Genomic DNA, 13254 nt, shown 5'->3' with positions numbered 1-13254 from the left:
TTAGGAGTGCTTGACCTCAACAACCCTGGTGGGTCAGCAGGGTGAATGAGGTCACCCTGGCAAAGGGAGACCCTAAAGTGACCTACAGGCTGGAGACAGAAGAACAGGACTGATGAGACCTTGTCCACATTCCACCTTGAAGCTACTGAGATGGCCTTGGCAGCCAGCTGTCTAAGGCAGCCACACAGGCACCCTTAATCATGGGTCAGCTGCACTGTCCAGCCAGGTCTGAATACCTCTGGGCTAGGACAGGTGCATTGGCAGCCTGTGCAGAGGTGAGGCTCCGGGGGCCAGCTGTCCCTGCCTCTGCCACTCTGCTGACAGCTCAGGGTCCAGGCAGGCCTGGCCTTACTCACGTGGTGACCACAGTCTACCCTTACGTGGGGTGCATTCAGGCAAATGTCCTAGCCTGATAGCTGGACTCAAGCATCTGGCTCAGCTGCCAAAAACACCCTGAGTGTTTTAACTAATGTATCATCCCTCTCTCCAAAGAGAGAAGGAGCTCCAAGTAGGTAAGAAAGAATGTTCCAGAAAGAGCACAAAGCAAATTCTTGCAAAGAGTGAATACCAGCATCTCCTCCCTGGCCATGACATGGATTGGGGAGACAATGTAGGCAGTCAGGCCTGCTTCTGACACAAGGCAGAAAGCAGGGCCTAGGTGAAGGGTGGGGGTGCTTACCAACAACAGGCATCCTCAGCTCAAGGGGTCCCAAGGAGATAGGTGTCATGGCTGCTTTAACCAGCGGGAAGGCTGAAAATCATCTTGAAGGCTTCAGCAAGTGAAGAGGTCAGAATTTGAGCCCACGGATATAAAGATAATACTAAATGCTCACTACTTGCCAGGCATGGTTCTGGTTCTGTTGCTTAATGCATATTAACCCTTTTGATCATCTGGCACCCTGGGAGGCAGCTACCACTGGTTCCCTCCTATGTTTTAAAGAAACTGAGGCATGAAGAGATCAGCTGGCATACAGGGGTCGTGGGGCAAATAAGTGGCAAGTCAGGCGGCCTGCTGCATGGTCTGTAAGGCTCTTTTCCTCCTCACCAAGTGGCTGTGAGGGATGGTGAGGTCCAGGCTGCCCTTGTGCACTGTGCAGCCGAGACCCTGGGAGGATTCGGAATCGCGCCTGTACAGGTGGCGCTCCAAACACAAGGCCCCTGGGGCCTGTCAGGGAGCTGAGTGAGTGGAGCAGACCAGGAGGAGACTTCTATGAACAGGTGTCCCTGGGCCCCAGCCAAAGAGGGCAGCTGGTCATTGCCCCTAAGTGACATCTAGAGGCTCAGAGTGGTTTTACCTGCCAATTTTTCAAAAAACCTCCAATCCCCTCCCCACCTCCCCCCAAGAGAAACCCATGGGCATGTTGGAGATGGCCACAAGGAGGCCTGTGTACCACTTTGGGTCTAGGACCACGTAATGAGAACATCACCACCAGCCCCCATAACTGGTACCCAATTATAACTGGGGCGGTAAACATTTGGCAAACAAATTGATTAAGGCCCCTTTTAGAGCTGGAGTTTCTTTCTTCTAGCACCGAACTGGTTGGGTGTTTCCTCCTCGGGACAATAAAGCTACACAGCTGTCCTCAGCCCCACCCATCTGGCACCTGTACCACAGCTAACTTCAGTTTTCCATTCAGTGTTCTTTCAGTGGAAAAATAAGAGCTCCAGTTCCCAAAGGAAAATGAGAAAGGGGTTAGTATTATTAATAAGATGTTCCTTTTTCAGAAAGCAAATTGAACCCGGCAGGGAGGCTGCTCTGAGGCTGGAGCTGGACCAGCCCCACCTCTCCATCCTGCTGGCAGAGAACATCCCAGTTTCCAGCCAGGACCACTTGGCCTGGACAAATGGCAGCACTGTGGCCCTTCCACGGGAGCTCTAAGGCAAAGGAGAGGCAGTGGCACTTCTGAGAAATCAGGTTCAAATGCTAGGATGGTTGTATTTCCTGGAGGTGTGACGGAGAACAAGAAGCACATGAAGGCCTTGCTTGCCCGCAGAAATACTCTGTCTTCACTGTGTCTGTCAGCCTGTCTGCTCTGGGGCTGCAGTGAGGAACTGAGGACCTGCTCTTCCACCTTGTTACCCCAGACCTTAGTCTCTTAGTCTTTCACTGCCTCGGAGGCAAGACAGACAGAAGTGGCGTGAGTGAGTGACAGGGCGCAGAGCAAACTGTCCGGTGCCTGGGGAACCCCTTTTCATACCTGGGTCCTCTGATACTTCATTTAGAACAGGGGTGTTTAAAACGTTGGTTTCTTGGTTTCGTTTTGGGAGGAGGCTGTCATAAATAGAATGGCAGCTATGATCCTCTGCCTAGAAAAATGCTCCTACATCCACTACATTCAGTTTCAAGAGCTTCACTGTTCCCTCGCATCCATTCTGGGACCCCTCCTCGGTTTGAGGACCCCCAACTTTATCAGAGAACATGCCATAAAATGACCGCGACTCACCCCGTGAAACCGCATGGGCAGTGCTGTGTTAGCAAGGGGCCAGAGGCGGGCTGCCTGTCCAGGTCACGGTCTCCAAAGGAAACAGATGCTCCTCTCCTAGGGGATAACTAGGGAGACTTCACAAAGAGATGCTTGCTTAGAGAAACCAACAAAGGAGGTGCATGCAGCAGAGCCAGCCACAGCATGGAGCCGTCAGCACCCGGGGAGCCTGTTACCAGGTCCTGGAGAGAGAAGCTGTAGCTATGGGCACAGCAACACACACTGGCAGACAGACACAGCCCACCCACGGAGAATGACCCCCATCCCACTGTCTTCCCACCCTCCAGTCTCCTGCCAGCGCCCCCTCTTGCCCAAAGCAATGAGAAATCCACGTTGATGAAATCCATTCAAATCAGCCTCTACAGGCCCAGAGAAGAGAGGAGAAAGGTGGAGAGCAAATCTGCTAGGGGTGAGACACAGAAAGAAGACACAAATTCATCTCAGCCAAGACCCTTCTACTACTGCCTGAGATGGGATAGGCAAAGGGGTGGGTGAAGGATGCGTGGGGTTGTTGATCCTCCCGTTGCCAGGGAGCAGGCTTTACTCTCTGGCTGGCACCAGTGAGGAGCATCCTGGTCTGCCACTACGATGCCAGCGTCTGTGGAAGTTGTTGAGCCATTCTGGGCTTCCTCATGTGTTAACTACAAAGGTGGACCCCGGTGAGCCCTGAGGGGTGGAAGGCCCCCACTCAGGCTAACAGCTAACGGGCAAACACTGCAGGAGATGGAGGCCTGGGCTCCCGTCCCCGCTCTGCACTTGGAGCGCTGTGGTCTCAGACCAAGCACCCCACCTCAGTGTCTTCACCTGCAAAGGCGCAGGGCAAGAGCCCCTTCCTCAAGCACTGCTATCATGATTAGATGACATCACACATAAAAAGCCCTTAGCCAAGTCGTAGGCCCAGAGAAAACATGCACAAACTGTTACTGCAGGCAGCATCCGAGGTCCTTTCCAGCTCTTCAATTCTGCCAATCTGGGCCCTGTGTGTCAATTTTTCTGTCCCTCGAGCACCTGGCTCCACCGTGCTGCTACTTCAGGTGAAAGCGACTTTGCTGACTAGGGTATCATGATAACTAGAACCTTCAAACCTGACCTGAACATTCTAGCCCAGGAACTTTCTTTTTTTAAGCTTTCTGGTTAGCACAGCCCTGCCCCAAAATGCCTGGAAAAGACAGACGAAGCCTCCAGCCTGTCATTTGATGTAAATCCGGCAAGAATGCCTTGTTGCTCAGCGGGCAGCACCCTGGGCTTCTGCCTTAGTGCTTGAAATGGGGGTGCAGGAGGGGTCTCTGTGAGATGTGCCTCCTGTGGAGGGGAAATGCGAGGGTCTCCTCCCCAGGGTGCCAGCACTCTGCTCGCTGTCTGAGGGGAGAACCTCCCAGAGCCCGGAAGCCACTCTGTGCGGACACAGTTCCAAGCCCATCTGCTCTGGACTGCTTTGAGGGATCCCATTCTCTGCCTCTACCTCTGCTTACCCATAATTATATCGATGGCTACCCACAACTATACCTACATCTACATCTGATCTATATGTACATTTACAGCTCCATCATACCTGCATCTCTTCTCTACCGCCATCTAATCTGTATTTACACCTATATCTGTTTCTAGATCTAATCTATATTTAGCAGATATATATTATGTTGAATACATTATAATGCATTATAGCATAGCTATAGATAATGAGGCATAGATTACATCTAATGTATAATTACATCTAATTATAATATATATATTGATACATATGTGTATATGTATACTATACATATAGACGTTATAGGCATAAAAATATATCTATCTAATCTTTATACTAATCTATCTATCTATCATATGAGGAAGGACCCCCCCCCAAAAAATGGAATTATTTTCTTGAGGATGGGCCCCTTGTAGTACAGGTTTCCCTCACTAGGCGAGTGTTCTAGGAACCTATCTGCATCAGTGTGCCAGCTGGTGTTATTGTGAGAAGCCACATTCAGCTTCAGTGAATTTTTTTGAAGACTCTTTCAACGTGTTTGCCCATTTCATGATGGGTGATTTATGGAGCACCTGCCCATACTGCACTGCATGTTCAGCGTTTTCTGACCAAAAACAACATGACCCCCAGGCCCCCAACTTCCCCATTCACCCAATCTTGCCCCAAGCGATGTTTTTTTTTGTTTCCCCAGATGAAAAAAGTCCTCAAAGGGAAACGTTTGGCTAGTGTGGAAGAGGTGAAACAAAAAAATGGCAGAAGCAATAAAAGCCATCAAAATGGACAAGTTCAAAAACTGTTCTGAGCAGTGGAAAAAAGTCTCGATAGGTGAATCGCATCAAATGGAGAGTATTATGAAGACTGAAGTTTAAACATGTAAGAATACATAATTTTTTATAAATAAACTCCTGTTTTCTGTCCCTGCCCCCACTGCCCCCTACATAGCTATATCATATCTATGTCTATGTCTTAGTAACACAGTGGTGAAGGAGTCTTTCCTTTGTAACCTGGCTCTAATCCGGCCTCTGCCATTTGCTGGCAGAATTTAGCTTTCAAAAGGAAACTCAGTCTCTCTAGGCCTCCACTAGCTCATCTGTAAAATGGGGCCAAAGTTAATATCTGCCTCATGGGTTCCATTTCCTAATAAATGGAAGCTAGACAGCCAGGTTCAAATCCTAGCTGCTCCACTTGCTAGCTGTTTGACAAGCAGCTAGCTTACCTCTTTGTGCCTCAGTTTCCTGTCTGTAAAGAGGGGATGACAGCAACACCTCCCTTAGGGGACGGCTGTGAAATCTGAATGAGTGAATCCACGCAAAGAGCTTGGTTAGAAGAGTGCCCAGCACATCCTGTAGGTGCTTAAGAAGTGTTAGTTAAAAATAACACATTTACAAATATGTGTATGGTCTACAGTTCCCAGTTCCCAGTAAACATATATCCCATGCAGGTTAGTCATTATTGACAAGAGTAACAATTTTAAGTGTTCCCAGTCAAGGGCTAGATTCAAATCTGCAATGTCTGGGCAAAGCCAGCTCCCACCAAACACAGAAGAACAATGATCTCAACACTATTTTTCAAAGTGGTGTGTGTAGCTGCACATTGAGGAACTTGCTGCCTATTTGTGGAATGTTGCATCACATCGTTCCTCCTGAGTCATACAGACTAGAAAGGCACTGTGGCCACAGGACTACAAAACCTCCCTGGGAACATTTCCACTGCCCGGGTCCAGCCTCCCTGTCCAGTGAGCCAAATCCTTGCCCAGGCAATGGTCCAGCTGGTCACCTCCTTGTCCCACCCCTTACCAGGGCTTGTTCAAGACCCAGAAAGGCAGAGCCAAAGGAAAAGATCACTGTAGAGAGGTATGGCCCATACCCAAACCAGCCTTATCTGCTCCAGAGGTTCTGTTCCCCCGAGGAGGCTGGCAGGAGGAGGCAGATGGGCTGAGAAGCAATTTGGTCTCTCTGTCCTCTCAACAGATGCTGGGCACCATAAGAATGAATGGGCTGGAGACTCAGGTAAGAGCCATTCAGAAGCTTCCTGATTACTCCAAAACTTACTCTCTATGGAGGAAAAGGTTAATCGAAGCCCAGAACTGGAAGAGAGGCGAGGAGACAGCAATTGCTTTTATCCCGAGAGTGGCGGAAGAGCTTCGGGAGAAAGACTTTTGCACAGAGGCGGCCGGGTCTGCCTCCAAAAGAGGGAATGGGCCTCGAAATCTGGTCATTCACAAGGCCTGCTCATCGGTCCAGAAGCCTTGGCCAGTCTCTCTCCAAACCCCGGCCAAGTAACTGGTTTTTAAGTTGTTTTTTTTTTAAATATATATATATATTTTTTTTTAATGCTGCATATTCTCGGTACTGCTGAGCCATAAATATCGCAGGAAACCGTCTTCGAGAGGTGTTTTCCTTTTTACGCACACTGTGCACACACTCACTCGCATCATGAGTCACTGCTCTGAGTGCAGAGTCAGTCACTGTCAACACAGACCTGGGGACTCTGGGGATGAATGTGTCATGATCAGAGCCTAGAGGCGGGACAAGTCTGCTATTAACCAGAGAGGGTGACATGTGAACATAAACAAAAGAACAAGAAAGGAGCAAATCATACTTTTCGACATGGTCACAGTTTTACAGGGGGACTGTCTTTGTAAATAAGCTGTCCCTGGAGCAAGTGGGGTTCCACCAGAGCTTCCCATCCTTGGCACTACTGACATTTGGGGCTGGGTAATTCTTTGGGTGTTGTCAGGGTGTTCAGCAGCACCCCTGGCCTCTGCCCACGAGATACCAGTAGCACATTCCTGCCCCTAAACTGTGAGAATCACAAATGTCTCTACACTCCACCAAATGTCCCCTGGGGAGGTAAATTTGCTCCCAGCTGAGAACCACTGGTTTAGACTGAGGCTGCAATTCCACTAAGCATGAGGCAACTAACTAGCTAATGACAACTATTAGCCGCATTTGTCACATAAACCCCCATTATTACATGACATTGCTAAGACCTGAAGGTCCCATGGTCCTGTAAAAATACTCACCCTGGACACGTCTTTGGCTGGATGGCCCCAAATTTAAGCCCCTTTTCTTTTCTTCCATTTCTTTCACCTTTGCATGATAAGGTAATTCCTTATGCATCTTGACATTATAAGGACACAAAGGCATCAAAAGATCTCAAAGGAACTAACACTTTAATTGAGTCTAAGGAAAACTGGCATTATTTTTATAGGAAGCCAGATATAGTATGCAAAATTATCGGGACACTATTACTGAGGTCTCTTTGCCTGGTTAACTCTTTCTCAATAGTAAGCCCTCAGCTCAAATCTTACTTCCTCAGCTTGAAACTCACCCCCAGAGAGTCATCTCCCTGAACAATCCCCCCACCATGCCCAGTCAGGCTTGTTTAAAAACACATTTGTCTGATTTCGGTTCACTTATTACTGCCTGAAACATGGGCATGTTTTGATTGTAAATTCGCTGTCTGACTCCCCCAACCAGAGTGGATGCTCCACGGGCAGGGAATCTTCTGTCTTGTTCACTACTGTACCTTTACTTTAGCATCTAGCACAAAGCCTGGCTGCCTTCTGGCCCCAGCTCTGCTGAATTAGCAGACGGATTTCCTTCCACCCCCTGCCCATTTCCCTCATGAGCTCTGTTCACAATCCTTAGGGGCCCCAGCGCCATCTCTAAATAATATGAATGTAACTCTCTCCCCTTAGTCCCTCAGTTAGCTGATCAAAGAAAGTCAAGTACCTGGGCAGTTGTTGCAGGCTGAGCTGTCAGGAATTTTCCTTACGATGCCCTTGATCTCCTGGTCCTGAGAGGGATCTCAAGTAAACCAGGATTTGCTCGTACCTGAGTAGAGCCAACTTCACAAATATCCAGACTGACAAATCTTTACTGAGAGATGTTTTTATTACAACTCCCAGGGCATTTCAATGTGTGAGTAGAGGCCATTAACTAACTGACAGTGAAGCAGCTGATAAGGGTGGGGGGAAGGGAGGCGGAGAAGCTAAAATTAAATGACAAGCTGCCTTGTCAACTGGAGTAGATTCAGAAATGATAAACCATCTTGGGAACCAATGAGAAAGAGAAAATCAAATAATGAGAATTCAAATTTTTCAGAACACTATTGATGCAGAAGGAGATGTTTCATTTTTGTTGCTTGCAAATAAATTTCCTATCGGGTCCATTGCTTAAACCATTTTACCTACAATTACTGCTTCCTTCCCACCCACCATCTATCTGGTGCTCTACATCTATGGATAACCTGTACGAAGCACTTCTTTCTCTCTCTCTCTTTCTCTTTCTTTGTCTTTTCCTTCCTTCCTTCCTTCCTCCCTTCCTTCCTATCTGTCTATCTAGCTGTCCGTGGACCTTGGGTTGTTTACATCAAGCCCATCCCCCCGGCTCTGCCTGAGCATTAGCAAATCTTTCTACTGGTCAAGGCAACTGGAAAAGTGAGCTAGAGGTTGAGAAAATAAATTCTAATGGCATATGGTCCTGAGACTGACACCCACCAATGCTACATGCTTCCTATGATCTTGGGCAAATTCCTTAACCTCTGTTCCTCACCTGGAAACTGGGAATCATAAGAGCACCTATGTATTAGGGCTCTTGAGGAGTCAAGGGGAGAAGCCAGTTCCTGGCAAATGGCAAATATCAGTGAGAGTGGGAAGCATGATAATGCTACCAAGCCAATAATGAAATTCCAACTGCTCTCAGACTTTTTTTTCCCATTTCTAGCACACCTAGTTTCTGGGTAACCACCACCTGGAGACTAGGGAAGCATTCACCACTGCAAGTCAGGCTTTCTTGGTACACCCCAGGGACTGCCTGTCAAGAGGAAAGCTGACACCAGGGATTTCAACCTTACTGGGCTTCCTCATTCTATTAATCTGGCCGTTAAGCAGAGAGAGTCCTGCTGATGCCAACAGATGCAAAGCTCTGTTGTGCTAATGGCAGAGAGCATTAGATGACTCCTCAGCAGCCCATCAATCCATCTCCTCCAACTCAGAACAGCTGCATGGGGACAGATTCACCAAGCAAGGGTGAAGGCCTGATGCAATGAATACCAGGGGAGGGGGTGGTGCATGGAGGGAAGGGCCCCTGGTGGCTCAATGACCCTATGCAGGCTGGGTCCTGTGCAAGTGAAGTCACTGATGTATGATGTATGGACATGGCTGGCTGTGAAATCTAAAAGGCAGGCCCATCTGTGGCACCTGTGCTCTCTAAGCAGCAAAGGATGCTGGGAAGAGGAAGTGGACACCGATCCAGGGCTCAGAGCACATCTGCCAGTCCCTCTGCATGGTTGGTTCTTCCAGGCTCAGCCACATCTGCCGTCTTGCTTGTGCCATATGGGTAATATTTGGGGCACCAGTTTCTGCCAGAGAATGCTTCTTTGCTCCTCTTGTCTGACCTGCCTACTGGCAGCTGAATGGAATCCCACTTTGAGTCACACGATGGGCTGAGACCCAGCACTGAGTAAGATCTGGCCAGACTTGTGCCAACAGTTAAAAAAAAAAATCTGGTTGGGTTCCAATGTCTCTTTAACATGGGAAATCAGAACTCAGGGAAAGACAACAACATCCTACGGCTCCCCAAAGGCCAAGAACCAGATGAGACTGATGGAGTGTTGTTTGGAGACAAATTGAGTCATTTCCCCAGTGGCGTGGCACACATGCAGAAAGCCCGTCTCGTGCCATGGCTGGCTGCAGGTCGAGGCTCGGGTCTCTTGGGCTAATGGATGTGACTCTAAGAGAGGCCACTGTGTAGGGGTGAGCTGTCACACTCACAATGTGCTGACCAAAGCTGCTGGCATGGGACTGGCCTTTCCCATGGAGGCTTTGAAGGGCTGATTAGATGGTTTCCATAGTGAAGGATTCAGGAGGGCCAAGGACAGAACTGTCTGGCGTAGAGCCACTCCACTCTCCACTCCCAGGAGGTAAGATTTGGCTTATAGAATTCTGGACACAGACTGTTTTCCCAGGGGTATTCCTCGGTCTAATGAGTCTTCCTTGTGGGAAGGAACTGATAAAGAAGAGAAGGGCCATCATTTTTTAAAACACCCTGGAAGTTCTATTGCAATCTGCTGGGTCACCTGGAGAGATGTGTTTCCCCAAATGCAGCACACCTACCCCTGGGAGGACTTTAGATGCTTTTAGAAGCCACTCAAAGGAACTTTTAAATTTTATTGACTTAATATTTATTTTAATGTTTTGCAAAAAAACATAACTAGCACATCAAACTTGTGATTTCACCAACTGTATTGATTGAAACTGTTTCTCAACCTTAGCACTATTGGCATTTTAGGCTGGGTAATTCCTTTCTCTGGGTGGGGGAGTGGCTTGTGTATTGGGGGCTATTTAGCAGCATCCCTGGTTTCTACCTACTAAGTACTAGCAGTAACCCACCCCACAAGAGGCAATAACCCAGAATGTCTCCAGACATTGTCCAGTGCCCTTGGGGGGATTGAAGATACTCCTGACTGGGAGCCATTAGCTCAGGATACATCTACTTCTGAAAGTAAAAAAAAAATAATAATAATTCAAGGAAAAATGTATTTTTAGGTGTTTTAATAGAACAAGTGCAATTCACCTATGGCAAACTTGGCTGAGATAATATGTGAATGGCAGAAGTTTGGAAAAGTCAGACCAGAGGATCACCAAACAGGCAGAAGAAACTGGGTCTTTATCTACCCCCTCCACGTCTCACCCACTGCTCCTTCCTGTCAACTCTGTTGTCTGGTCAACCCTGAAGCCAACGTAACTAAATATGTGTGCTGGGAAATCTACGGACAGAAGAATACAAAGAAACCCTGAGAATCCCTACAACATCTGGCCTTCCTGCTCAAGGAAGGAAGAGTAGGGGAGGTTCCTGCCTCGCACCCTTTGGGAAGATTGAGGCAGAGATGCAGTGAGAGGGCAGGAGCCCCAGAAGAGAGGGGGGAGAGAGAGAGACAGAGACAGAGAGACAGAGACAGGCTGTCCTTTCCAGAGAGCTCCAGAAACACCCAGGAGCTGCTATTCAGCCTTGAAATGTTCCAACAGGTTTGTCTGTGTCTCACTTTCAAAAACTGTTAGCTGTGGGGCTCTTGATAGCATCCATCCTGTCTGCCTTCTCTCTTTACTCTCTGACCAATTCACAATGATAAGGACATGGTCAATCCAAAAGTACACCACCCCCTTCAGTTCTCGTCTGAAAGGTAACAGTTCTCTTGATTTAAAAAGCTAACATCACAAGTACTTAGGCCAGGGGTGCCAAACTCATTTTCACTGGGGGCCACATCAGCCTCACGGTTGCCTTCAAAGTGCCCAATGTAATTTCAACTCCTTAACAGTTAAGGAGTAGTTACATTTATACAGTCCTAAAATTATTTTGGCCCTTTGAAGGCAACCACAAGGCTGACATGGCCCCCAGTGAAAATGAGTTTGACACCCCTGACTTAGGTCTATATCGATGACTTTATGACTCTCTATCGAGAATTCCCTGTAGTTCTCACCACAACCCTGCAAGGTGGACACTCTCACTGTGGTAATATTCTAGACAAGAAGAGGGAGGCCTAGAGGTTAAGTGACCTCTCAGGGCCAGGAGATGTGGATCTGAAATTCCACCTGGGTCTGTTGGACTCCAAGGCAGAGATGCAGTGATGCAGCTCGTGGCTGGGCTGCTGTCCTCTCTCTCTGGAAAGTGAAATGAGAGCCATGTCCTCCTTACGAGGTCCATTGGTCACCTGCCCCACACAGAAACAGCATTGCCATCCAGATTCTTCACAGCTGCTGCCCTCACTGCCATGGAGAGAAAGTTCTCCAAACCCAAAGTCATGGAAGAACAACCACATCCCACTGCATGGCTCCCCCTGCCTCGCTCTCCCTTTCCACTCACCTCCTCAGGATTGCTGGTCAGAAGCACAGGATGGAGGGAACTCAAAGGAAACGGATATGGTTCTTTTTATGGTGCTTTCATTTATTTTTATTTTTAATTGAATTTATTGGGGTGACATGAGTTAATAAAATTATATAGGTTTCAATGTGCAATGATATAACACATCATCTGTACACTGTATTGTATGTTCGCCACCAAAGTCAAGTCTCCTTCCATCACCATTTATCCTCGCAATGTCCTCTTCTACCTCCTATTGTGCTTTCAGACACTGTGCACACACGTGTGTACACACACAATGAGCTGGTGTGTGAACCCACATGTGCATGCCTGCACATCCTGACAGGACAGGACAGCCTTATGTGGCTGCCCTAGCTTTCTGAGCCATGGAGCCAAAAGGACACACAGATGTTCCCTGGAGATTGGGTGCAGGAACGTCAGTGCAGAAATACGGGACAAAGACCAGGGGAAGGTACTGACCTGGGTCTCCAGGGTGATCAGCGGACTTGGGTGTGGGTCCTGTGGGAGGAAAGGAGAAAGCACACATGAGTGGTGGGCAAATGTAACCCTTTTCCCCAGCATCATTTAAAACAAAGCTAGATCTCTTCAGTGCCTGAGCAATCCACAGGTAAGCTGCCCAACTCTGTCTCCCCCAGTCTGTGAGACTTGAGAACAGCGTGGCCCAATCTCCAATATCCCCCCAATACCCAGATGGTTAAGGATGCTCAAGTTTTTCATGAAGAGGTGAAGAGGACACCTACATGGAGATCATGCAAAACGATGAAGTATAAAGAAATACGGAATGAAGTATGTTCAGTCTCTATATGAAGGAAAAGATGTATCCATAAGAGGATTAGAAATAAACCTGAAAGAACATAGAATCCCAGTTAGAGGCAAGGCCAGCAGCTTGTGTCTGTCTGATCTTGGAAAGAATGAGGGAAGAAATGAGATAGAGATAGAGAAAGAAAAGAGCTTAATTCTTGGTTTGCAGAGCACATTCCAATGGGCTGGGGAAGACCTTTTTCAGGGGCCAGAGGGCCAGAGAAAAGTCCAATTCATTCGCTCTCTAAAAAAGCCAATTGACTGGAAATGCTTGGTGGTCATGTCTCGGGTCATTAAACATGAACTCTCTGGGTGGAGGCCAGGGTGGGTACGGAGGTGGAAGGGACGAATGGGAAGGAGGTAGTGGTTTTCAGCTAGCGGTTTCCAAGAAAAACAGGAAACCTGGCACATAAAGGCTATTTTTGTCTGTACAATGTTGGCTCTGAACTTAACTGTCTTGGATTTGTAATTCTGGGAAAGCAATCTCAAGCTGCCTCTTACAGAGAATGGGCATGACACACAAACTCAGTTGGAAGCTTTGCTTTATCCAAGCAGATTTCCCAATACAGGCGTCTAGGAAGCCATTCAAATTAGCCCCAGCTCACTGGCCTAT

At 47.9% G+C, this 13254-nt stretch overlaps 1 protein-coding gene across 1 annotated transcript in view; it reads right to left on the bottom strand.

The window, feature by feature from the left end:
* Window positions 1–13254, bottom strand: part of XYLT1 (xylosyltransferase 1) — a 302100-nt gene that overhangs the window by 199329 nt on the left and 89517 nt on the right. The window contains exon 2 of the mRNA XM_045819421.1: window positions 12300–12338. Coding sequence (XP_045675377.1) covers window positions 12300–12338 — 39 coding nt within the window. The remainder of the gene's footprint in view (window positions 1–12299; window positions 12339–13254) is intronic.

This window comes from Phyllostomus hastatus, unplaced genomic scaffold (assembly GCF_019186645.2).
Source record: "Phyllostomus hastatus isolate PE091 unplaced genomic scaffold, TTU_PhHast_1.1 phas_scaffold_385, whole genome shotgun sequence".
Lineage (NCBI taxonomy): Eukaryota > Metazoa > Chordata > Mammalia > Chiroptera > Phyllostomidae > Phyllostomus > Phyllostomus hastatus.
This window is presented reverse-complemented; position numbering and strand designations above follow the sequence as displayed.